This window comes from Bombus bifarius, unplaced genomic scaffold, assembly GCF_011952205.1.
Source record: "Bombus bifarius isolate JDL3187 unplaced genomic scaffold, Bbif_JDL3187 scf7180000007973, whole genome shotgun sequence".
Lineage (NCBI taxonomy): Eukaryota > Metazoa > Arthropoda > Insecta > Hymenoptera > Apidae > Bombus > Bombus bifarius.
Genome location: NW_022884359.1, coordinates 1,302,711 through 1,330,096, shown reverse-complemented (window position 1 = coordinate 1,330,096; position 27,386 = coordinate 1,302,711). Strand labels below are relative to the sequence as shown.

The window sequence follows — 27,386 nt, the reverse complement described above, 5'->3', positions numbered from 1 at the left end:
AATGGCAGTAATTTCTAAAACTAACGTTCTCACGTTCTGCGACAAGAATTCCTGTTCCAAGTAATAGAAATTAATAATACACGTTACTTTCGTAACACTCCAGAAACATGTTCCAAAAGTGATACTTTAACAAATTTCCATCGCAATTATCCAATCAACTATATCAAACTATTTATCCTGTCCTTTCGCTTGCCACAATTTTTATCCGTTAAAGTTACTTCAAAATATCGGTTAAAATTCTTCTGGATACACAAAGTGAAAAGTCTCTTCGGAATTCGATCTACGCAAACCGTAAAAAGAGAGTTCTAGGCAGAAGCAAAGTTGGCAATAATCTCTAAAACGGACGCCTTTTCGCGACAATAATCCTTGTAACCCAGAGCCAGCGACTGTTGTGCAATTTCATCTAACCCAATAAAATGTCGATTCTATCGCGCTGTATATTCCACGCAAACGATTATCGTAGTGGCATTGTATAACAGATTGTATGGCGTTGTATAGTCACTTGGCTGCGGAGAACGTGTGTCATCCACATCGCCGTAGGATACACGGAAAAGGAGAAACGAGAGAGTGTGGAAGCGAAGCGATCGTCGAGATACAACGCCGGATGCGAAACGGCTCTTCTCTCTTCGCCGGGCAATTCCCGCGGGAGCAATCGCGCAAATATTTACAACGCCTACTCGTGTACACGTTGGCTTTAACCCTTTTATTCGAGTGCAGCCGAAAGGGTTCGACCTCCACTACCATTGGCCATCCTGCTCGCTTATCTCTCTTTATCTCGAGTGTCAGGCTTGCACACAAAATCGAAGTTCAGTCGTCTGCCGAGAGGCAGGAAAAGCAAGCTGATCGATGCGTCGAGAAATAGATTTTCGATCAGCAAACGTTGCAATTTTTCCCCTCTTTCTTTTCTTTCGCCAGTTGCACGCTTGACAAATTCCGACTATAGTCGCCATAAGGAAGCGTTTCAACGCGTAAACGAAAATATTATAAATAATAATAGAAATAATATTATTTCCTTCTGAAACGAAAGAAACTTTTCAGACAAACTTAATTACGTTTAGTAGCCAGTCTATCTATTAATTAAACGCTCGTGTTTTATTCTATGATTATATTCGGTGGCAACTAAGCGATTGCGGATTTTGTCATTGGGTGGTATTGACAAAATCCGCAATCACTTAGTTGCCAACCCAATAGCCACGATCCTAAGATACAGTTCGAGTTTCAGCGACTACGATAGTTCTGAGAGCATTAAGACGACGATCGAATATAACCGTGATTGACCGTAGCTATGATGTAACTTCGAAACATTCTCTAAAACCGATGGCAGCGAAAGGATTAGGCTCGCAGAAGCAAGCGTAAGAGCTACTGGGAATCCAAGAGGAAAGTTGTTGGTCCGCGAATAGTGGAAAATCGTAGTCGGTTGGTTACTTAGAAAATAGAGTTCGAAGAAGCAGGAAGCTAACGTGCTTCGTCGTTTCCCTGTGGATTTTTCATGGAAAACAGGGAAAGAGAGTTTGGTAAGGCGTTCCTTTCGGAAGTCGTCCCGTAAAGATTCAAAAGCTGGCTAGCACGGGCAAATAGATTAACAGTTGGAAGTTGAAATTGGTTTGAACTTCAGCGTGGATTCTGATTCAACATTTTTGCGAAAGTATGTCAACGTAGTTCTATTTGTCCGATGAATAGGATGGCTCTATTTGCTTGAAAACTTTCTTTACAACTCGACGTTTACGTTGTTTTCGTTCCACGGAAGAACGAGTTTTAAATAGATACGTATCCGAGTATCGTAATTTAATTTTGTAATAGCAGCAATTTTGTAATTAATTGGAATTACAACAACGTGATGCAAATAAATAAGTGATAATGGTGATAGTAGTATTAGTAGTAGTAGTAGTAGTAGTAGTAGTATAGTTTATTTTCAGCCTCCTGTCTATAAAAATTACTCTGTTCACAATTATTTTTTCTATTGCCATACATCCTCGTTTACTCATCTACACACACACACACACACACAATCTTGTTTTTCCCTTATTTTTTCTGTACTACATATTCTACTACATATTTACTATTCCACATGTGTATCTACTATCTATCTAACTATTTATTAACTTTTATGTATATCTGTTATCAGTTATCTACTGAATAAATAAGTATAAAAGATAAAGCAAAGGTAAACGTTAATATTCTTAAACGCTTTCACGTTTTTAATAATCACGAAAAAACAAAAATCTGATATCAGTTACATACTTTGATTAGTTTGTAGGCTGCAGCGTTGAACAGCGCTTTGAAACGTTTATACTTTGTTAAACATTTCCTATCTGCTCGATAAAGGGCAACATATTCATTCGTCGAAGTTCTGCCAGATTTTCAATTTCGTTCAAACTTCACCCTTCCTCGGCAATAATTCAGAAACGAATATGATAAAGGTAATGGATATTTGTTGGTCAATTTTGTCATAATATTTTGCTGTGGAATATCTGCAAGTATCTTTGAAGAAAGCCTTGGCAATTCTTCTTAAAGAACAGAATCTAATTTAGTTTGGTCTTCGACTTTGCTGCACGCGTCTTCGAAAGCGCCTAAAAAATCCTGCCGCTACTGAAAAAGAGTTCGTTCACCAACCTGTTGCCCCACGCACAACTCCAACATTCCATTCTCCACTTCGCCCACCCTGCACGAATTAAACTGAAAATCCAGCAACGTCATTCTCGTCCCTTGCACACGATCTTCCACCGTCGCAGCGCGATACGATACAAAGTACGAAATACAAAACTCGTAATTACGTACACAGAATGTTTCGAATAGAAGAAAGAAACGTAACTTCGTATAAACATCCGCTGGCACGGTAAGTGGACTCGTGCAAGTGAACATTTCTGTCTTATGTATATCAAAATGTTATTTGCGTTAGGGTAGACCGAGGCGAATCCAGTCGAATCGACCACTTAAAACGATCGCGATATAACGACAATACGTCGTTATATTGGCTTGGCAACTAAGTGATTGCGGGTTTTGTCATTAGGTGGTATTGACAAAACCCGCGATCACTTAGTTGCCAACCCAATATTCTGCTTATTTCGATGCGATTCGTTTCGTCTCGGTGTAACCTGTTTGTAAAACTAATTGAAGAAATCTACGAAAGCCGGGGTCGGTCAGTTTGGCTTCCGGAAGGTCTGTGATATTTTATCTTTAAATTCGAAAGTTACGTTTTACGAAAGAACCGAGTAACGTTAGGTAACAGATAATACAGTGGAACCTTCGTAACTCGGAAACCCCTGCAAGTGGAAATAAAACTTGCTTTAGCAGAAACCTCACGAGGCTCGGTCAAACGAGCCGTTTCAAAATTTCATTTAAAACTGTACGTTCGTCTAACTCTCTGTAAATTCTTATATCAACAAAAATTGAGAAACTGATTAATCGGGCGATAGAATCAGCGTGCAGATGGAAGGTTAACGTTATGAAAATTGAAAAAGAAGAGAAATGTAGATAAAAGAACCTGATAAAAAACACATCATTGCAAATGTCTTTTGCAACTATCGTATATACAGGGTGGTTGGTAACTGGTGGTACAAGCGGAAAGGGGGTGATTCTACGCGAAAAAAGAAGTCGAAAATATAGAATACAAATTTTTCGTTCGAGGCTTTGTTTTCGAGAAAATCGACTTTGAATTTTCGCTCGGTACGCGTGCACTTCATCGCGTCTCGTTGTAACGGATCTCACTGTAGATCGTTCTCCCGATTGACGTTATTTTTTTCATTTTTTAAATTTGTATTCTATATTTTCGACTTCTTTTTTCGCGTAGAATCACCCCCTTTCCGCTTGTACCACCAATTACCAACCACCCTGTATATATTTATATGAATTATTTTTCCCATTACGTTTCGACACACAGATGCTCCACGATAAATTTCTATATCTCTGGCCGACATTTCTGAAACGTCCTGTGCAGCTGAAGGCGACCACCTAATCAGATTAACAGGCAAAACGCTTTTTAATCCAAGTGATTCATTCACCAACTGACCCGAAACGGACGTGTGCGATAGAAGAAGGAACAGAGTTCCGGGGGACAAAGGATCGGTGCTGAGCGTTGTTCGCCATAGCGTTTCAATAAACGAAAGAGAAAAGGAGAGGAAAGCGAAGGAGAAACGGAGAAAAGCCGGCATGGAGAGGGAAAGCATTGGAAAAAAAGGTCGGCGACCTCGTGGACTCGCGTGGCCAAAGGCATTTAAGTGCGCGCGTAATTACGCGCAGCGACAAAGGGTGCGCTTCGCTTTTTCTCACGAACCTCCCCCCGCCCTTTGGCACACCAGGCACCCCTCAACACCCATCGAGTCCAAAAGCTGAGTGCGCCACGTTTTTCGTTCGATTCGATCGCACGTTTACACACAGGGTGACCTGTGCGATTTTATAATGCGAATTTTATAACAGATTCTCCTCGGGGAGAAGATCGTAGCTTCACAGGACGCTTTATAGGACGATTCCTATTATTTTCTGGCGAAGGATTAGGTTTAGAATTGCATTACAATTCTGTAACGCCGTAATACAATAGTTTCTTTAGGAACTATTCTTGGGAGGAACGTTTTATTGTTGTCGAATAAAGAATTTTTTAGAGGGAAAACTCTGTTTTCTCTTTGGATGCATAAAAAGATTTTTTTTTGTTTTTTAAGGGAAGAATTAAGCTTAGAATTGGATCGCAATTTATTTACGATACTGTACCGTAATAGTTTCTTTACGAGCGAGAGATTTTATTGTCGTAGAATATAGAATTTTTTTAGGGAAAATTCTATTTTTTATTTTCAGACGAATAAAATTATTTCTATGTTTCTTCTTCCTTTTTTTCTATTTTTTAACAAACAACTAGGTTTAGGATTAGACTGCAATGTATAATACTGTAATGTAATAGTTTTATGAGAACACGCTAACAAGCGGAATTGTACAGGAAGCGCGTAAAATTAGTAAAAGATATGAAAATCAAATTTTCGCGAAATTAGCATAACGAGGGGCAGAATACTAGCAACGAAGAGGACGTAAAAAAGGCTTGTATAGGGTTGCTTTTAATTCATATGGACAAAATATATTTAATTGCACTGCTTGTTACGGATCTAGACAAGTTTGTAAAATAAAAATAAATTTTATATACAGGGTGGTTGGTAACTGATGGTACAAGCGGAAAGGGGATGATTCTACGCGAAAAAAGAAGTCAGAAATATAGAATAAAAATTTTTCGTTCGAGGCTTTGTTTTCGAGAAAATCGACTTTGAATTTTCGGTCGGTACGCGTGCACTTCATCGCGTCTCGTTATAACGGATCTCACTGTAGATCGTTGTCTCGATTGACGTTATTTTTTTAACTTTTTTAATTTTTATTCTATATTTTCGACTTCTTTTTTCGCGTAGAATCACCCCCTTTCCGCCTGTACCACCAGTTACCAACCACCCTGTATATTCACAAACACGAGTAGTGAACCGACGATAAAATAAATACACATATAGTAGTGTTCATAGGTGAAAAGTTATATTTTCGTGGAATCGACAGGATCGTTTCCTTTTACAGGAAACTTGATCGCAGCTATTCGACTCTACTAAAATACCTCGAATTTCTCTACAATATTTTTCAAGGAAAAAATTCTATTCTTGTCGTATGCATAATTTCTATCTTTCTAACGAAAAGCTAGGTTTACAATCAACTTGCAATTTATAATACTGTAACGTAACATTTCTCCCAGGCTGAAGATTCCTTTCTTTCTATTTCTTTGTCGAATCGATAGGATAATTCGTTTTTCAAAAACAGATACACGCCTCGTTAAAAAATTCCTCCAACTTCTTATGCACGAATACGAATGCATGAAGAAGCACAACGAAGAAAAAAAAACGACAGAAACGAACGAAATTATTGAACGAAGCTAAACAGTGAAACTGTTGCATCAAAAAGATAATAGAAAAATAAAGAACAGAAAGAAATTTCTCCAACAGGATAAGCATGGAAATTGTTCTACGAAATTTCAGTACACCCTGTGCATCGCTACGAGCATGAGAAGCGACTTACGTAACTGGTATCGCAACCCTTTGCCAACTTCTTTCTTCCAAAGATTCCAGAGCTCGACCCTTTCCAATGTTTCGTACGAGGATAATTCCTCTAACCGAATGTTGAATGGGGTGAGAGATGCTTATTTGCAACGATTCGTTCGTCGAGTGTTGTATCGGGGATGTTGCGGTGGGTTTGGCTCGAGTATACAGCGTTTTCATTTCGAAGATTGTATGGTGTGCTTGAGAAAGTGTGCACGAAGACGTTTAAATATGTATGTAGGAACGTACGTGTAGAAATAAAAGTTGCAGAAGCTGTAGGCCACTGAAGGGAAGAGCGAACTGGTTGTTGCACGTTTGTAACAGATATGCGTATGGTTCTGGTTTCTTTTCGCCTGTTACTCCTTGTTGTTGTTGTATTTTTGAACGATCTGTGCGTGGCTAATGGAATGGTCGTAAAAATTGCTACGATCTGAATAATTTTAATATTAACAGATCGGAACAAATAATCGAAGAAATCGTTAAGGATCGTGGGAATTAATTGAGCAAGTTAAACAAGAATTGAGCGAGATGCTGGCTAACGTTCTGAAACGACGTGTGACTTGAAATCTTCTTTTCTATTTCTATTTTATTTCTAACGAATTTTATCTTCCAATGAAGCGTTTCTTTTCCTCGTCGAGTCTCGCATTTTATTTTCTATGAAATTTCAAAGTGCATACTGCTAAATGATGGAAAGTCTAATATACTTAATTAATAATAAAAGGAATTTTGTATTAGGAAATTCTTTGGTAGATAGTTTTGTCGAAGTAAAGAATTCGAATTGTAAAATGTCAAAATGTGATAAAATTAACAGCTGATTGAATATATCCATGTATATATATATAACTTAACTTAATTAATTGGTACGTAAATACGCGCTAAAGTGAAGGATACAATGGTGTGCAGATACTTTTCTCTAGCCACTGTGCGCACGTTTTTTAATTCTTCTTTCACTTGTTTCCCACTGTACTGTTACGCTACGTTCACCAAACTATCTACAGCGGTTATCATTTATACGTAACGTTTATAGCAATTACCAGTTTCCAGTGTTTAAATTAGATACAATGAGCGAATGATAAGTTGAACAACAAATATATATATATAATATACCTATATATATATATTCCATCTTAGAAGATGCTCAACCTCTTAAACATCGAACACACTGTTCCAGATGTATCCACTTACAGATTAAACCGAGACTCCCTTCAGCCTATACATCAGTCAAAAGAAATGGAACGTCTGAAGACACTAGGGAATAAACCAGACCGAAGTTGCGAATGACTCACTCTTTTTTTTCCAATTTAATCGGGTCTACTTCGTGGAAATCGGGTCATTTCATACATTTCACAGATCATTAAGAACGCATTAGAGTACATTAACTTGTTGGTAAAAATGGCTCGTCTGAAATGATTATATTAATAAGATTAATCCTAAGATCCAATTTACCTAATTTCACTCATCGTCGTGACTACAATATTCGGTTTTTTGCTGTACCATTAACGTGATTGCATATATAAATATACGCGTATATTCAATCAGCTGTTAATTTTATCACATTTTGACATTTCACAATTCGAATTCTTTACCTCGACAAAACTATCTACCAAAGAATTTCCTAATACAATATTCCTTTTATTATTAATTAGTAGCAACTAGGTATACTACCATAATTTCATTACTGTATTTCACTGAATATTTTTACTGTATTAGAATTTATTGCTATAGATTTATCTACTTATTTATTTTCCTATATTTTGTTATACTGCATTCAGCGATACACGTACGAGTGTATAGAAGCTCGTTCCATTTTCCTACAAGGAAAACAATAAATATATATTTTAAACACGATGAATATTTTAATTTAATTTCATTTAGTTTAATTTAATATTTTTAAATACAATTTCTAATAGTAATATATATTTATTTATTTAGATTCTATGTAACACTTAACGATTCAAACTTTTGCTGGACAGTGCAGGTGCAGTACAAAATCGTAGGGTTAAGAACCTGTCGCGGTTTAATTTCGCCAAAAACAATATTGTCTTTGTCCCCTGCCAAGCAGAAATAATTCCACCGCGTTCAAAAGACGAAAAAATATTCTTCGACGAACCACAGCTATACTTGGGTCAATAAAAGAACTGGGTGGTATAATGCAGCCCTTAACATCTTCTTTCTCCTCGTCTAATCTTTCGTCTAACTTTAGAAACGGACAAGTGGGCCACTTCCGAACTAAACCTCTTGGTAATCGAACGTTTTCCACGAATTATCCTGCTTGTCCTGTTCGAAGGAACGCAACAGGGTTCGCTCTAATAATTTTGCGCTTTCAAAGGATTCTAGATGACGTCACTGTGATGGTCCGTGTTCGTCTTCTCTTTTCTTTTTTGTTTTCTTTTCTCTTTTTCTTTATTTTTACTTTCTCTTCGTGGAACACGCTGTTGAATAATAATCGATAAGAGCAGCCACGTACGCAGCACCCAATTTCTATCGGACATCTAAAAGCTACTATCAGGTAAAAACACTCTTTATCAGACTGTTATCGACGCTTTCGACAAACTCGAGACTATTTTAGTAGTCAACAGAGTCATAAACGATAGATAGAGAATCTAAGAGAACCCAAGCAAGAATAATAATAAAAAAGAAACCTAATCGAGAACCTTAAGTTAGACGATCTTGCAAGAATATAAAATCTAAAGACACCTAACCTTAAAATCTTAGGAAATTTGAAGATACCTAACCTTAAAATCTCGACGAATCTAAAGATACCTTAGAACAAGCGCGAGACCGTAGCAAATCTAAAAAAAAAAAAACTTAACCACGAGATCTGAAAAGAACGCAAAGAAGCGTAAAAGAAAATGCGGAAAGTGTAAAAACGAAAAACGAGTAAAAACCGTGAAACGATGAGGCACGAAGCATCGCTGAATCCGAAAACAACGCAGCGAGAGCGAAGCCGTCGGTGGCGAGGGTGCGTCTAAAATTAAGCTTGCGCTTCGATGGCTAAGCACTCCACCACTCGGTCGTGCTTTGATCGAATATTTCTCCTTTTCTCTTTTCTCTTTTTCCGCCCTTCTCTGCTTCGTGGCGACGACGAGATTTCCGCGTAAATAGGTCGATAGCTGACGTAATCTACGCGAGACCTGCTTATTCCTGAACGATTTATCCGATTTCAGGATTAATCGAACGTCTTGGCGACTTTCGCAGGTGAAAAAACCAGCGAGAGGCACTCGTGGAACACGAGTCGCGGTGCACTCGTCAAGAAGCTCGGCGTAATCGTTTGAAAAAGCCTGTAGCCGGAGTGAACGAAAGCGTAATGACGCGGCTGGGATCATCGATGATCGATATTCGTCGCTGGAAAATTGCCACTTTGCCGGTCAATGGGTCGCGATTTTCCAGTACTTCTCTACGTGCCTATTCGCATCGATTCCCCATCGTGTAAATTTAATACGATAGCACCAATATCTCCATTATGCTAATATCTTCTATCGCACAGACTGTAACAGAACTGTACGCCTAAAAACAGTAAAAAATGTGTGGTACGAACGTGTCTGCTATCTGTTTTCGTTCGATCGTGAGATGTAACGAATTTTCCGTTTTCGTTACGCGTTATCCGATCCCCCATTGTCTTTACCGAAGATGCTGGAAATGTGCAGCTTGCGTTTCGACGAAAGCCCGCAACCGTTTCGTCATGGATCCGATTACGCTTCGAATGGTTGCCGGTGTTTCCAGAATTTGTCGAAATGCTCGTTCTATTCTAGACCTTGGTATTTCAACATTTCCCGTAGCTGTTATATATTTTTTTATTATTATTATTATTATTATTTAATTTGTACTTTACAATTTGTCCAGCTGGACATTCGGTAAATTTTTTTAGCTTTATATGCTATGCATATTCAAATGTACAAAACACATACGTAAAACACTTGAAACAAAGTTCTTTAATCTAATTTCTGTCTCTGATAAATAAGCTTTGGCAACCATATAACGGTCAGTAGGTGTTGATAGCAACAACAGTTTATGTTAATCGATATAAGTAAAAATATAGTAATCGAAGGAGGATATATTTTCAAGCAGGTGGCAAAAGTTTCTGTATAATTTACGTAGTGTCAGCTATTTGTCAGAGGCGTCAAAGAGGAAATAGCAAAATATAGCGACAGATATAGCAAAAGAGTGAACAAACACCGAAACCCCCTAATCACTGGAGTACTTGATACGACGGACCAGATTCGCAGGCTGAAGAGGCACTATCCGCTAAACCTAAACGCTAGATTCAATTAGTTATCTAAATTAAGTAATATTTACTTATTTATAATACTTACTTATAAATTATACTTATCTATAATAAGTATTAACTTATTACAAATAATCAGCCGTGTCACTGCGCCACGCCAGAAAAATTACTGAAAATTCTCAACGCGAGAATTGATCGTAATTTTAATAAATAAATAAAAAAAAAAAAATTTGTCAGAGACAAATAGGAAACCCTATACGGGTAGCTATATTCCTTGTCTCACTTTCAATTCGGCAATTCGATGCCACTTCGAGTTATTATTAGGCAAAAAGTAAAGAACCAACAGTTGGGAATCAACGTTCTAGCATCGTAATTCTTCGGAACGTAACAAAAAAATCCATCTTCGGATTCGGTCGCGCCAAACCTTCTAAAACTAATGCACTGTTGTGCACATGTGTGAATCTGTGATATACGTAATACGATACGCGTAGAAATGAGCCAAACTGAACACGCAGCGAAGCGGAAGGTTCGTTCAAGCAGAGGTTTAAAACGATAGTTGTGAAACAGAATAATTTCTTTTTTTTAAATTCGACCAAACGACCTGGTATTTGTTGAGAAGCTGCGAGCATCACCGAACACCAGACGCGTAGAAAAAAGCTCGCACGAAGGAAAAGGTAAGAGCTACTCTTTTACGACTCTTCTATCCGAGGCCGTAGCGACAATTCCAACGACGCGTTTCGAGGATCTGCGTGGGTTACACGAATTCGCAAAATTTTTTACCAATCGGCAATCTAAATTGAAGTTCGACGATGCAGAAATGATCAGAAAATCTGGCTTTTCATTCCCCTTCGTCCTCGTCGTTTTCCCTCGATATCGCGTTTCTATTAAAAACAAATGACGGAAAAAAAGAAAGAAAAAAAGGAATGAAAGAATTAAAAAAGAAAAATACGCACAGCAGTCGGAACAACCCCGTTTGGTGTCCGGGATGGAAGGACGTTGGAAAAATGAAAAATTCATGAAGCGGAGGCTTTTAAAACGCGAGACAGCTAGAGCAGGCAGATGGAGGGGGAATAAAAAACAGCGAAGACGATGGCAGAGAGGAAGAAACGGAAGAAGCACTCCGGGCTTTGAAAAAATCCAAAGTTCCCTTTGCAGTGGTCCACCGGAGAAACCAACTATTTTTATCTTTGCTTCGAAAGCACTGGGTAACCAGGGCCTTTTTCTCCAGCGGCCACAGAGAACGAGCGAGAAGAAAGAAGCAAGGAGAGACGACGGGTTAACCAGCGTCGTTGCCAACGAAAATTACGTCCGACGTCGTTTCTAATTAATTTCGAAACGGTCCGCCGGGCTCGGCCGTGCTTCGAGTCAGCCTGCTACGTACGCTACGAATTGCTCGAGGAAGGATCAAGGTGAAGAAAGAAGAAAATCGCTCGTTGCTGGTTTCGGAAGAATGTTCGGAGTTGAGAACGATTAACAGAGTACACGTGAATTTCTATGCGATTTTCTATTTCTATCAGCGTAATCGAAGAAATTCAATCTGAGTAGAAATTTATTTTATCTGATAAATATCAGGATAGTAATATTTACTTAATTAGAATACTTACTTATAAATTATACTTATCTATAATAAGTATTAACTTATTATAAATAATCAGCCATGTAACTGCGCCACGCCAGAAAAATTACTGAAAATTCTCAATGCGAGAATTGATCGTAATTTTAATAAATAAATAAAAAATAAAAAAATATCAGGATAAGCGGTGTACGTTGAATATTTTATATGCGTAGATTTTTTTAATATTCTTCTTCTTCTATATTTTACGTGTCGTATTTGGTCTGAGTTAGATTTTGTTGAACGTTACGTATTACGTTAATACATTACGTATGATAGATTTGGAAGCTCTAGAATTAAGAGAAGACATTCCGATTTGAAGGAAAGAAGGAGAGGAGAAAACAGAAAACCAAAGGGGAAACAGTTCTATCACTAAGATCACGTGAAGTCCAATAGTCAAATTTCCAGAAACGATGCAATGAAAAATTAGAAACAGGAACAGGTTCCACTTATCAAAACATAAGATTATCTTCGTGCCTTAAAATGCTACTGTTATTACAAAGAAAGATTCCAATGTTGTAAGAAGTGTAGCTTTTACAAACGAAGAATCAAGAACCAATAGACGCTACTTATCAAAAAATAATTTAATTATCTTCATCCCTTAGAGCATTACTTTCGCTCCAAATATTCCAAGTCCTACTTCAAGTAGAAAACGAGTTCCAACACACTGATAAACGAAACCTTCCAAATTAAAAAATAAGAAACCTATCGTTTGTCAAAGGTTACTCTAATTATCTTCATCCTCCTGAGCGCTATTTTTATTTCAATAAATTTTATTTTAAATATTCCAAATCCCACATATATGTAAAGAAAAAAAAAGAGCAAAAGATATTTCAAAAGAGGAAGGAAAAATGTCACAGGAACAGAGATATTGTATCCGAAAGCCAATGAATCCGAATTCTACTTTGGCCTGGAGGAAACTGTCGGCTCGTTCAGCGTGATAGGGACAAGAACACATCTGTTGGACGCGTGTAGGTTGTCGACCGTGCGAAACGGCAATTACTCTGGCCATTCCGCGGAGACAAATCCTTCGACCCATCGAAGACGCAACGACACGTTCCCTCCAGATGGAAGCTGGGCTACACTCGTGGAAACTTATGTAGGACACCTCGTGTATACGACTCTCTTACGTTTCCAAGAAGCGTAAATCTTTCTTTGGTCACGTGGAACACGAACACACACGTGTCGTAGTCCTTTGTTTCTGATTGCAGTCTCTCGCTTTTCTCGTTTCTGTCTCCTCTTTTCTTTTCAGCATCCATTTTCACTTTTTCAACGGTGGTCTATAGTCTACGGGCGATTATATTTCACTGCGCGTGTCGTTTAACCCTCCTGCGTCCTGTGACTCATTTTTTATCGTATTTTTCCATAGTTGGAAAATTTCTGGACACAGTTAGAATAATCATACTTGTCTATAATAAGTATTAACGTATTAGAAATAATTAGCCTTGTCACTGCGCCACGCCAGAAAAATTACTGAGAATTCTCAATGCGAGAATTGATTGTAAATTTTAATAAATATAAAAAAAAAAACAGTTAGAATAAGCTTTGGCTTATAATTCTAAATAACACGGTAACGTATGAAACCGTAAAAAAATAAAAGACGCGTAGCACACCCCAATTTCCCATAACCAGGCATCGTAAAACTTGGGGAATTTTTATTCAAATTAATACGACACAGCTAGCGATAAAGCGCACATACGAAAAATCCTTCAACTTCAAAATTCGTCAAAATTGATATTCCCTCTTTCTCCCCTCTACTCTTCGTTTTAGTCCGAGTTGCGAAATTTTACAAGCAGTTCCGCGAGCAAATATTATATGTGTAATAATATTTGTCATAAATTGTGTAATAATTTTATAACAAGCATAGATATATCTTCGGGAGAAAAGATTCAGACGATGGAAGAGCGAACGTTTCGCTTTAGAGAAGAACAGGGGCGGTTTCACGCGTGGCCTTACGCCGTTCACCACCCAACGATCAATGTGGCACAGTTCCAAAAACGTTAGATCGTGTGCAGTTGCGTCTTTATTGGGCAGGGAAGGTCATAAAAGCGAGACCTACTGCAAAACTGGGCTATGCACGCGTCTGATTAGTATTTCTGGTGCAGTTTCCTGTTTCCTGGCAACTTCTTCCTCTTCTTCCTACCGTTTATTTTGCTGCGACACAATTTGGCGAGGCAAAGAAGGTTGCTCCAGATTCCACCCAACTTTTATTCAGTTTCATTCGATTATTCCTTCCAAACACCTTCTCTCTCCCTTTCTCTTATCTCCATCATGAAAGATCGTCGAAATCGTAAAACCTAGATTCTTTGATACAGCAAGGCGTACGAGCCATCAAAATTAGGCGAAAAATGAAACGCGACTGTGTAGTTTGAAGATGCAAATTTGTCAGTGTCCTTGATTATTTAGTTAATTTATTTCAATTTATTCCAGTCTACTTGTTTCCACTCCATCACGTTTAACCGGTTAGCTACTGTGTCTTTGAAAAGCGTACGCCGAAAACGTGTAGCGTAAAGTAAGCGACGACGAGTATACTCGTCGAGCATGCGGTCTGTGTAGCTGTTATAATACAGAATTAAGTTACAGTGAAATCCTGAAATACTGTTTTATTTCCTTTTTCTTTTTACGCATGACGAGTATACTCGTCGTAACGCAAAATATTGTCACCTCTTCGTGACGAGTATACTCGTCAAAAACAGCTAACCGGTTAAAACAGCACAAAGCGAGAAATCCACATTCTCTTATGCAATGAAGTATATATATGTGTGTGTGTGTGTATATGTACATATATGTAAATGAGGATTTCTAAAGAAGAATTGATATAGAGAGTCAAAATGTTAGAGATCCAAGTATTTTTACATTAACATAGAGGATGTAAGACAACACGTGCAACCCACTTTGGCAGCTGATTATACACCTAAAAACAATGAACAAAGTTCACGTAAACACGTACTCTATCTTGGTTTATGCGATACAGCGAAATTTTGTAAACAGAGCAAAGTCTATCGAAAATGTTGAAATACCAAGGTTCAGAATAGAACAAGCTTTTCAACAAATTCGGCGCAAGGCAGGAACATTGTTCAGGGTGTAACCGGATCCGCGACAACGCGTCTGCCAGGCTTCCCTTGAAATGTAAGCTTGTCATTTTCAGCGTCTCCCGTAGAGGCAATCGGACACGAGAAAATGAGAACAGAACATTGCCTTTGTTTCTTCTAATTCCAAATTCCATATCTCGCAAACGAAGTGAACGAAGATAGATGGAACGCTACGTTTACACGAATCGTCTTCCTTGTTTTTAGCTGGACCATCGGCTTGCAAAGTGGATCACACGCATTACACCCTGTACAACGTGTTGTTTCGTTCGTACGATAAATTGTGCAATACAAAATATACAAAATATACAAAGTATACAAAATATACAAATATAGAAAAATATATACAAAAAAAAAAAAAAAAAATATAATCTATCGGGTGAATTCAATTGTTGCGTGAAAATTCGACAGATTACGGTATCGACCTCACTCTCGGTGAAAAACAATCTCAATAAAAAACAATCTCAGTATCTAAAAGAGCTAGAGAAATTTAGCGAATGTCCAGCTGGACAAGTTGTAAATACAAATTAAATAATAAAAATAAAATATCTAACACGAAAAACCGTGACACGGAACCGTACGCGAGATGAGAAACGTTGCGCGCTATATTAACAACGATCGTAGTACAATATTGTTTGTTTCTTCGTTCAAAAAATTGTCCTTACCAGAATAAAATATACCAAATAGATTTTCGTCTTTAATTATCTTGAAATATTCCTAACGTTCGACGATACTCGAAACTCTCGTGTCTCTCGTTTTGCTCTTCTCGTCGATAGATGGAAGCATCTACATCCGATTATGTAACGTACGTGTACACATGGAAAGGACACATCAATACGGATGATAAATTGAGACGTCTTGGATATATGAAAAGAGCGTATTTCGTACGCGATTCGATGCATCGAGATTCAACTATATTTGGACGTAGAATAGAGTTACATTGAAATACAAAGAGGGATCAATTTATATCCGATATTTCTTCCATCTCGAAGAACATACGTTTAACAGATAGATCTATCGCTTCGTTTTACCATGAACTATATACATTTGTATTTTTGCCATTACCACAGTATCTTGGTTATGTAATAATTCTATTCGCGCGTTGACAGTGACGTGTCCGAGTTTCCAGACAGATTTTCTTCTTGTTATATTGGCTTGGCAACTAAGTGGTTGCGGATTTTGTCAATACCACCTAATGACAAAATCCGCAATCACTTAGTTGCCAAGGCAATATTAGCTAGAGTGATATTTTCAAGAATTTTTAACAACATTCTACGACTAATATAACGGTATCTGCGTGCCATACTACTTTTTTTGAATTATCATACTGTAGCAGGTCGATATTTCTTAAGGTTCATTTGAATATTTCCAGTATAAAGCTAAAAATGTACTGTGACCGAGAATTCTTGCACGTCGCTGTGTCCGGTTAATCTGCTGGGAGAATTAATTTAATGCGATTATTTTGCCGAAAATTTTACTCGGACCGTGAAAATAAAAATTCAAATGAATTATACGGACGAGATAAAAATTCACGCTTTGACAGAAGAAGTCTTTGATTAAATCTATCGCGCTACGTTATACGTTGAACAAATTTCGTCGACCAAAGTGGAATTTAAGTTTCTTTTTAAATGAAAGTTAAATTGAAATTTCTTTTAACTTCCGACCTCTACAGTTTCCATTATAGGCGAATGGCCGAATTAATTCGATATTCCTAACCATGTCTGATTTAATTATTCTTAATATTTTACATATTTTCGAACGATCGATAACGTAGAAGAAATATCTTCCTATACGTAGCGCGGCGAAAAATTCCAACTTCAAATTCGAGTATTAAAAAAAGAAAAGAAAGGGAGAGCAGAAAGATGAAAAGAGAGAATATCGAAAGTTTCCTTACAAATACAGTTATTTAGAAGATCGCGTTCCTGTTCTTTATACAACTTTGCGTGTCTTGATACTTGGCTGCTCTTAATTAACTTCCAACTTTCCAAGAATTAATAAACAGCCTGCCACAAGCCAATAACCGTAACAGCTGGTCGATCGTTCTCAACGATGTATCGAACGTTATCGTGATCAAACGCAGTTTGAGCTGAGCTACTTGTTTGCGCAGCTGTGGTTACGTACCACGAACAAAATCAACGTAAAATTCCGCGTTTTAGAATTTCAGAGATTAGCAAATTGCCGACAATTATTCCACGTAAAATTAATTTCCACGAACAATTATCGTTAGCATTTATCGATGCTTAACATCATGAACATTGCAATTTGTAAACGTAGGAATGGAAACTATACGGCGACAAACTTGTCAACTGTGACAACTTGTAAAAAAATAGAGAGAGAAGAATTTGTGAGGAAAAGCGAGTTTAAAGGTAAACGCGTGACGTTTGGAAAAACTTTGGTAAATCGATTGCTTAAAAAAGGGCGAATTGAATCGGGACGAAAGTGGGAAACCGTGCGAACAGCGTTCCACAAGAATCTGTTTTTTTTTTTTTTTAATTTAGTTATTTACATTCACAATTTGTCCGATTTGGACATTTGGTAGAATTAACGCAAGAATCTGTGAACTGAATTCTCAGAGATCGAATGGAACTAAAGCAAACGCGTCACAATTCTATAATATAATAAATTTACAGTAAATTTTCCTTCGAAAATTCGGGCGACGGTTCCTTTTTTTCATCGATCGAATCTGTCGCATAAATCCGACTGGATGAAAACTAGAAAAATTGAAAAAACAAGAAAAAAAAAAAAAAGAAATTCTATTCGCGTCGCGATAGTTGTTCAGCGTGCATGGGATTCCCAAACGAAGTCCTAACGCGATCAAAACTGGCGGAAAATCGAGCGGACCAGTTAAATGAATATAAAAACGTAGAAATTCGATGCAAAAAAAAAATAGGCAAGTCGAACGAACGTGTCTCGACGAAAGGTAAACAAATTGGGAAAATCCCATTTACAGAAGCGACGCGCGTGGTTTCGCTGCGAACTAAATCTCCGAGCAAAAAAAAACCTAATCTAATTAACGACCACTGAGATAAATACAGAATATCATGCGAAATGAAGGCCGGGATAGATGAAAGACGGAGCGAGATATCGTGCGAATCCAGAAAAGAAGGATGAACAGACTCGTCGAATAGGGTATCGATTTTAGTGGCGACAGACTCACACGTGGAAAGAATTGCACACGCTTTCGGTTGCAATATTGTGCAAGTACGCCGACCGGTTAACCGGTCACGCCAAATATATCCACACCTGGTAATTGGTCTGCCACGATTGGAAACTCGGAGAAATTTGACACACATTCGCCACACTTGTTTGTACACATTTATTTTTTTTACACTCCAGTTTTCTCACATGTCCAATGTCAGCCAATACCCTCGTACTATCCATTTTATTAGCCCTTCGATTCTACTTTCAATTAGCCCTGAAACGAACACACACAACGACGAGCATACACGCTATGACTGGAAGACAACAGTCCCATGGACAGTCGAACACCACTTCGATCCATCTTCGTTTGAAACCGTCTCTCATTGTCGCGAAGAATATACGCGAGGTTCGTGGAATTTTCGTTCATTTGTTCGAAAAATTTTGTTTGTACGCGCGTGCATACGTTCTTCTAAATGGAAATTGTCACGTTCGAAGCAATTTCCATTGGATAGAAAATAGATTTTCGTCGATGTTTCTCTCGTCATGCTGAAAGCGTCTTTCGCAATACCACGCATCTATGGCGCGCTCTAGCTCTCGCTCGGTGATTTTCGGTTTCTATCTTCGATAGTTTTCGGAACGTTGTTCTCTCGTCATCTTTTTTCATCCTTCAGGCCGATACAGAACAGTCGCTGGAAGCCATATTGGGTGAATGGCGGTTGCGGTATCGATACCGCGCTATTTTTGCAGACAAAGTTTTTCAAAGCGATCGGCCTAAACCTTGCTTTCCCAACGAAAACCTCTTTCGTCGATTAATCGTTACGATCGACGACGCTGCAAAGCTGTCCACTGCGATCTCACACCGCGTCCCTCGTTCCACTTAGAACACTCAACGACCCGAGATGCTCGTGCACGCATATAAATTAGTTAGAAACATTTACCAAATATCCAGCTGACAAATTGTAAAGTACGAATTAAATAAAAAAAAAACAAATTAAGACATGCTCCGTATACGAACAATACCATTTGTTCGATACTCGGAGAAGGAAATTAGTTTAACGACTCGTACAACTCAAACAGCAGCTACTCCTGAATGCGACTGTCTTACTCGCCAAGCTAAACGTACGTTGCACGAACAAACGCGCGCTGTCGTTTCTCCAAGACTGCGCAATGTTGAAGTATAAATTTTCTTTTTTTATATTTTAATTTGTGCTTTAAAATTTGTCCAGTAAAGTAGTCCACATTTGGTAAATTTTTCTAACTTTGTTGCATGGCATAACACGCGAATGGCTACCCCCAGATGGATACCATCTTCGAGTTTGTCTACTTTATTTCTTTGAGTTCTCAAGTTGAGAGATCGATCGTGAAACGTAAGCTGCACGAACACCGCACGCATTTTCTCTTTTTTTATTTTTATTTTAATTTTTCCTTTACAATTTGTCCAGTATGACATTTGGTAAATTTTTCAAATTGAACATCGCACGCGTGAACATTTTTTTATCGAGTCTGCCTATCGCGAGAAGACGAACAATTGCAGGAAACTTGCCCTACGAAATTTTCACGTCTCGTACGAATCGATCGCCAACTAACGATGCGTCTGATGCTTCACGCGGTATATAACAGTGCGAGGAAAAAAAAGGATTTTACAAGCACGAGTTTTAACTACGTTTCTTTCGTACTCGAGTTAATTTCAGTTAATTCTATCGATAAATTGTTAGACACCTGCGCGGGGCTCGATACATTGAATTCTCAGCAATTCGAATATTCAAAATCGCTCGGCCACACGAGAAACGTGAATTTAGCCGATGGTGGCCTGCGCTTCCTAAATAAGGCATGTTCACGGTTGTGCGCGTACGAGGGCGCGCACCGAGCGATTTCTCACAAAGGCTCGGGTGTGGATGTGTGAATTCGCAAGGTTAAGCGTGCTTCGAGCCTCGTATCGTCCATCTGAACGAGAAAAATGGCAAGAAGAGAATCGTTCCCACAGGTTGAGTCAGACGGATGCGACTGCGATTCGTGTCCCTAGTTGCGCTTCGCTATTACGAACCTAATTAATCATCGATCTCGACGTGGAATAATCGCTAGACCGCGGTTTTTATGCATTTGCGAGAAATTCGAAGACGCGACGAAAGCGTCAAATTACACGTAACGCAAGAAAATATATCGCACAAATGTTCAAAGTAACGCAATGTAAAAAATGTAGCGAGACAAAAAGTCTTTTCGATCATATTGATAAGAGAAATAAAGCACGTTGTTAACACACGATCTCTTTAGGTGTGAGGTGTATGGTTAGGATAAATACTTAGGTAATCCGATTGTCAATACTTCTTTTTTTAGAAAAATTTTAACATAGTATATTGATATTATCAAATTGATATTATTAAAAATTTTTATTTATTACAGTATATAGTAGGTAATTTTTTTTTTGTATTAAATTATAGGCAGCAATTTAGAACACGGAATAACCTCTTCTCGGAATAATTATTTCTTTATTTAGTTTACATTCGAGGCACCGTCTACACTTCAGGCTAAACTTTTAGAAACTAATAAAAACAGAAGAAAAGAACATCGACGTCCATTCGTAGCAAACAAATGGTCGCCTTGTGATTCTTCCAATTTATATTACGCTCCATGTACAAAGATAATTTATTTGCGTACTAAACGCACACACTTCTTATAACAATTCAAGGCAAACGATAAAGCAATAGAACAATTGATCGTTTCGAACCAGATATTTTTATCTTTGTACAGAGATACCAACAGATCGAACATCCTCTCAACTACTCAGCTGATGCGCTTCCAGTTAACGATATTTCCAGCTTTTGAAAAAGGAAAGAAAGGCTCACAGCTTATTATTAAGATTATTAAGATTAAGAATATTATTTAAGATTATGGTAATTCCTATTAATTGTACCGCGTGCAATGGTTTGTAACTTAGAAATCGACTAAAGTAAATAGCACAGAATATTCCCAGCTATTGAAAATACGCTGGTAAAAATTGCTAAGATAAGGTGTATCCATGTATATCCACGGAGCATGTCAGCCCTGAACGTGTATTCGCAACAGCTGCGAGTATCGTTAGCTCAAAAGCGTACCGGCGTACCTGCTACCTGAAAATATCGATTCGTTGGTATTTCTGTAGGAAAACAAAGATACCCCATTTCAAATAATTAATCGTCGTTTTATTATTTATAAAAAAAAAAAATTTTTTTCTATTACCCGAAGCATTATAAACGCGCGAGTGATATGACTATGACTAGAGTACTCAGGTACAACGTACCGAGAGTATCCGGGTACCCGACGTCGACAGGTCGGGTAGTAACAGCTCTAATCTCAACTATCTGGCGTAGCCGAGTATCTGATACATAAGTAACAGCTGTAAGTACTAAGACCTTTGTTGGCGATTATACGAAATTCTAGCTCAGCATTGATCGTGTCGAATGTTCAGAGATTCCAGAATTTCGCAATTTACGATGCATCCAGACAATCGATAACATCGTCGCATAATCGTCAAATTAACCTAAAAGAATGCAAATCTGAAAAGAACTACTTTTACCCTTCTAGAATGTTAAAATTACCCTATTCCATCTATAAAAAAAAAAAAAAAAGAAAAAAACACAAATAGTTACATGAATTTGTATTATTATATTTTAAACTAACCTAATCTGACCTAACCTAACCTAACTTAACTTAACCAACGAGGTATCACGTGCAAGAAGGATGAAACACGATAGTTTCCTAGAACCTGAAGACGATACGTATCAACGTATCTCGCCTGAAAAATCTTCGCACGCATATGAAATCGATCGGCCAGAGAGAATCGCGAAATGTACAGTTAGCTTTTCCGAAGCGTATTACGGGCCATCGATTGTTCGACGAGCAAAAGCACGATTTTAGATAACGCGGAGCGATTTAATGATCGACCCAATTTCACTACGAATAACAATGCAGCATGTGAGAGGTTTCCTGTGTTCTCCTCGTGTCGCAATAATCAATAGGAACAGCCCGGCTGCATCAAGGTTAATTGTCCGTCTATTAGTCACTGTTATCCGTAAAAAAAAGAGCCTGCTATTCTATTAGCTTATTCAATTTTATCGCCACTCAGATAATTCTGCTGGTTATCAAGCAACTATCTATAAGAAATAAAAATGTTTTACTAAGAGAATTTCGATATTTTTGTATCTTACTATCGGGCTATCTGTAATTTTATAATTTCCCGATATTGCGTATATCGCATTTATCGTATTGAATAAATAATGCATACGTCGTGCAAATGTTATTAGCTGGAAAATGTATGAAATTGGGAATATTGAATTTCTACTGCATATAATTGTACTTCTCTCTTATTTTCCTCTTGGATATTTTATATTCTTATATTTTTCTTCGTACCGTCTACTCTTATTCCTCCAATTTTTCTAACGTTTCAGCATCTTTCCTTTTAATATTCCTTCATCCGTATCGTAGATCATTAATCGAACAATTTACAATATTTATTTTGATATTATTTGATACAATTACGATTGTAATTTTCTTCGCGCAATTTTTACGCTTTCGTTACTTTCTTTGATATTCCTTGATGCACCTATTGAGAATTACTAATTGAAGGATTTATAACGTGGAGGATGTGAAATGGAAATTAAGAGTACGAAGAACTTGAAATTTTGAAACAACACCGAAAGCTAATTATTATCGTTGCTTGGCACCGTGCATATTACACGTCGTTAAAGTGTTTATACATATGTATTGTATGTATAACGCATGTATAATGTATAAACTTGGAAAACATACGGACAACGTTGATCTGTTAAATGCTTAATTACATAATCCGCTACGACTGCCACGAAATAACGGAGAAAATCGATGCATAACATTCCACGGGCAGAAATTTTCAATGATGCAACTTTTACTAATTAGATTATGCGATGAAAATCGCGCGAAACCGGTGAACCAACGAACGAAATAAATCGCTTCCTCGAAAATTTCTGTTGTCCGAGTTTTAATAAATTAATAGGAAAACACGTGTAACGACTTATATAGAAAAACGTTCCTTCGCGTTATGCTACTTTACGTTCTTTCGTTATCGTAAAATTAAATTGGTTCCTGATATCGTATAATGTTTCGCGAGACACGCAACGTTATTCAAAACCGATGAACAACTTTAGCGATTATGAAATTTCCACTCGATCAGAAGTTTCGCTGGAAAATTCCATACGCCGCGTGTATACTCATCCCCGATCACCAAACCGATCCGCATCGTTTATTTCATCGCGAGAATACCAGACGCAGTTAATTAAAAAGACTATCATAAAAGATTTCGCCGAGAAAGAAGAATAATGTTTTAAATTTACATATTAAGAGATGGAAATTCTTTAGCCTTCTATTATTTATCGTTGAGGTTATCACGGTATATTCACACACACACACATATATATATATATGTGAATAACAAATTAGTAGTATCGATAAATAGACATAATCGTACGAAATTTCGTTTAAAAATACTCGACGACTGTAGTGCCACCGAGTTTGATAATATCGGTTACGATTTACGATATACGATCATAAACGGTTCTGATTGCACTAAGAAATGATCGTAAATCAAAATGCTTGTTCATTTGAAAGAATTAAAAATATGTTACTTCATTTTCAATTACTAAATATAGTAATAATATATATATATTATATACATGATTTTTAAACCATATATATATATATAAAATATTTTACTAAATGGTTTAAAAATCATGTAATGTTACATTGTGCTACAGAGCAATAAAAATAAAGTTTAGATCTAATCTCCCTCGATAAACTCTTAAGAAGACCTAATATTTCGCTAAACAATAAAAATGATTCGAAAATGTTGTATTACGTTAAAATGTAAGTATGAAATAATAATTTAAAGATGATTAAGGAGAAAGAAGTTCTTAATTTACAGTATCTTCTATGTAGCCCGTTAATTAATGATGTCGGTAATAACAAAATGGCGTATAATTTTATGACGAAACAAACTATGTACTTAGATCAGTTTAATATCTCCGCATCAGTGAGCAACGTTCGCGAAAGGCGTTAATTTAAAGTGTCGATAAGTATCGCGTGAAAGATACCAGAAGCAAAGAGCCGCTGATCCATTATTTATACGCCACTGCATTTCCACGCTGATATACGGACGCTTTGCTGAATTATAACCACGAAACCTTCACCTATGCTTGTGTAATATAATCGCGACAACACAACCGGCGTGACGCGTCAACAATTTCTTCGCTATAAGGACTACGTGTCATTGTACCGATCCGAATTGTAGTAAACACCGTGCTCTTTCCATGAATTCGAATAATACTACATTAGAATTTCACATTTCCAATTACGAATTAATATTTCACACGTATACGTATGTATAATTATAGTATATGTGTGTATAATTTTATAAGAACTTATATAGTAGAATATAATATATAAGGTGACGAATAAAGGAAATAGGTATTGACGAAGTTACGTTAGACAAAGATGTAAATATCAATTTCAGTTATTCACATGGTATACAAATACTATCGCAATTCTTTCGTATTATACGAATCATGCAAGGTTCCACTATATTTCCACTGATAATATAAATAGAAAGAAATCTGTCAGTTAGGAAACGGGTATCTTTTTATTTCCGAAAAAATTTGTCGAAAATAATCTATTAAATATATCTATACATATTTACAACGCGTCGTATCTATTCATTCTACCGGTATTGTATATGTATATAACCTTTTTGGCTTTATACACTGGATAATGGATGGGACACTGCATAAATCGCATACCATATATTCTAACGAACACAATAAATCACGAAAGTATTCAAACACTTACCACAGAATGTTTTTATCAATAAATATATCAAATATGTATCGTATATAAAAGAGGTTAATCCGCAAATGCTATATAATATTAAAAGAATATCTCGAGAAAGTTTTGAAGAAAGATTGCCAAAAAGAAAGAACTAGATTTTGTTAAAAATTTAATTAACGATATGCATGCAATTATTTTATGAAAAAGGAATGGCTACAAAATATGAACTACAACGTGATATTAATTAATAATACCGTATGAATATTTTTGTCTCAACGAGATGTTACCATTGTGTGAATCTCGTTTCATTATAAGTTACCAAAGAGTTTAATTAAAATATGTTTCTGTAAATTTAATATTTCGAGTCCCTGTTCATAACACACAATTACATATAATTTGAATATCTTTAATCATATAAAAAATATTTCTCTCTTTATTTCCACGTTCCAATTGTCTACATGCTTTTGTCTCTCACTGTACATAATATGTTTCTGGGAGTGTTGAAATACTTTCGTCAACCACTGTAAATACAATAAACTTGAAAGAAAATACCTGTCATCCAATAGACGCGTAAGATCAGTCATCTCGCGCTCGAACTTAAATTTTGACACCTCGCACAGAAGGGCGTCACGTTCTCCGATGACTTCTGAAAGTTCACGTTGCAGCCTCTCGATCTCTGCATATTGCCGGCTGATCAGTTGATTCTTCTCCTCGAGGATGCTCTCGACGTCGGGGTCCAGAAGACCGGCCGGGTCACCGACACTTCCCAATACCGCGCTCATACCGTTTGTTTACTTTCACTGAGCCGCACCACACACGTTTTCGTCCCGTACTCGTTCGGCACTGGTACTCCGCCAACGTTTTCCACCGATTAGATAAAAAAAATCAACGACGATCACGAATGGCACGCGCGTCCACTATCAGCACGCGCCACGCGAACGAACGCCCCCGTCCCCATAACCAATACGAATATCACGCAAGATAGACGCTCTGCCCGTGAAAAAATCAACAAAGAATCATCCACGGCGCGGTACACCGTTTCAGCGCGTACTCGCCATCTTACATCTATTGCCACCTCTCGGCCGAATGCCAGTCCTGATTCACGATCGTTCCCGTGTTCCAATTCCGCCGGATCGTTTGTCCAGGGATACTTTCACACATGCGCATGCGCGCACCGCTGGAATGGTCTCGTTCCATTCCTAGCAAGGACCAACGAGAATTTGTAGCACCTGACATCTGGTAGCGGAACCGAGAATTTGAAAATTTAAATTGACTTCAATAGAATTATTGTTGATATTTTTACTTATTTTTAAGAATGATTTTTAGATTTAAGGAAAAGGGTATTGTTATTTGTATTTTCTCGTGTTCTGAATGGTTTAACATCGAAGAGATTTGATGGTATTTTGAAGAGCATTATTTTTATATATATTGAAGAATGAGTTTGTTGTAATTCGTAGAGGTAACGCTTAGGGCTTCGAAGACACACTGACCGATTCTAGAAATTGAAAGTTAAGGAAAGTGGTTGTTGAACTGCGAACGTTTATGCAAATTATATTTTCATGAATAAAGAAATATAAGCTAAACAAAAGTTTCTTTCACTTATTATATAATTCTGCACATTTTTACGCTTAAATGTCGTAGAAATACATAAATATTCTATTAATTATCTTACTAATTATTTTTCAAATTTTCTTTCTACCATAAATATCTATTTGTCAGAAATAAACAAGTGGAAGAGTAATTTATCCAATAAAGAAGTTCTATTGGGTAGAAACGATAAACATAGTTGATATGTTTACCGTTTCAGAGGCTTACATGCCTTAGATTGGTAAAGCACTGTACCATTTCAAACTGAAACTGTTTGTTACTAACTGTTTGTTAATAAACAGAATACTTAAATTCAAATTGTATGATTTTTATTTCATTTTCTTTTGATAATAACAATTTGTCGATTATCTATCATTTATAATAACTATTTGATAAACATTTTTAGAGCGTTGTTTCTTTAAGAAAATGTTACTGTCTAAAAACTTTAATATTAGCAAAAGCGTCAATTAGAAAGAATTTTCGGTTACGTTTTTATGTAGATTTACATATCTTCTCTTGTACGATAAGACACACTATTTACATCTTCGTAATATTACGAACTCATATAACGATGTGTCAAATTCAATATTAAAATGATTATAAAATTCTGTTTTATAGATTTAAACACAATTATCGAGGATTTTCTAGAACATTGATGTTTTTTTACATTTTTTAAATCACCAAATGTAAAGACTTAAGAATTTTGTAAAAAAATTTTGTACAACTGTAAATACAATCTCGCTTTGACAGCAATGTATAAGACTCATTGCTGCTACAGTTTGAATAGATGTAAAACTCGGAGGATTTCTTGGAATTATTTGCATAAATGAATATAAAACTAATGAATT

General features: G+C 37.0%; 1 protein-coding gene across 3 annotated transcripts in view; it reads right to left on the bottom strand.

Annotated features, from left to right (window-relative positions):
* The window catches only part of LOC117216793 (IQ motif and SEC7 domain-containing protein 2-like), a 146,468-nt gene extending 120,401 nt beyond the window's left edge, over positions 1-26,067 (bottom strand). For 2 of the 3 annotated variants that reach the window (XM_033463821.1, XM_033463823.1), the window contains exon 1: positions 25,504-26,066. In XM_033463821.1, the coding sequence (XP_033319712.1) occupies positions 25,504-25,733 (230 nt within the window). In that variant the 5' untranslated portion in view covers positions 25,734-26,066. Of the gene's footprint in view, positions 1-25,503 lie in introns of all 3 variants that reach the window. The other variant, XM_033463824.1, reaches the window with a different exon arrangement.
* Positions 26,068-27,386: the final 1,319 nt, after the last annotated feature.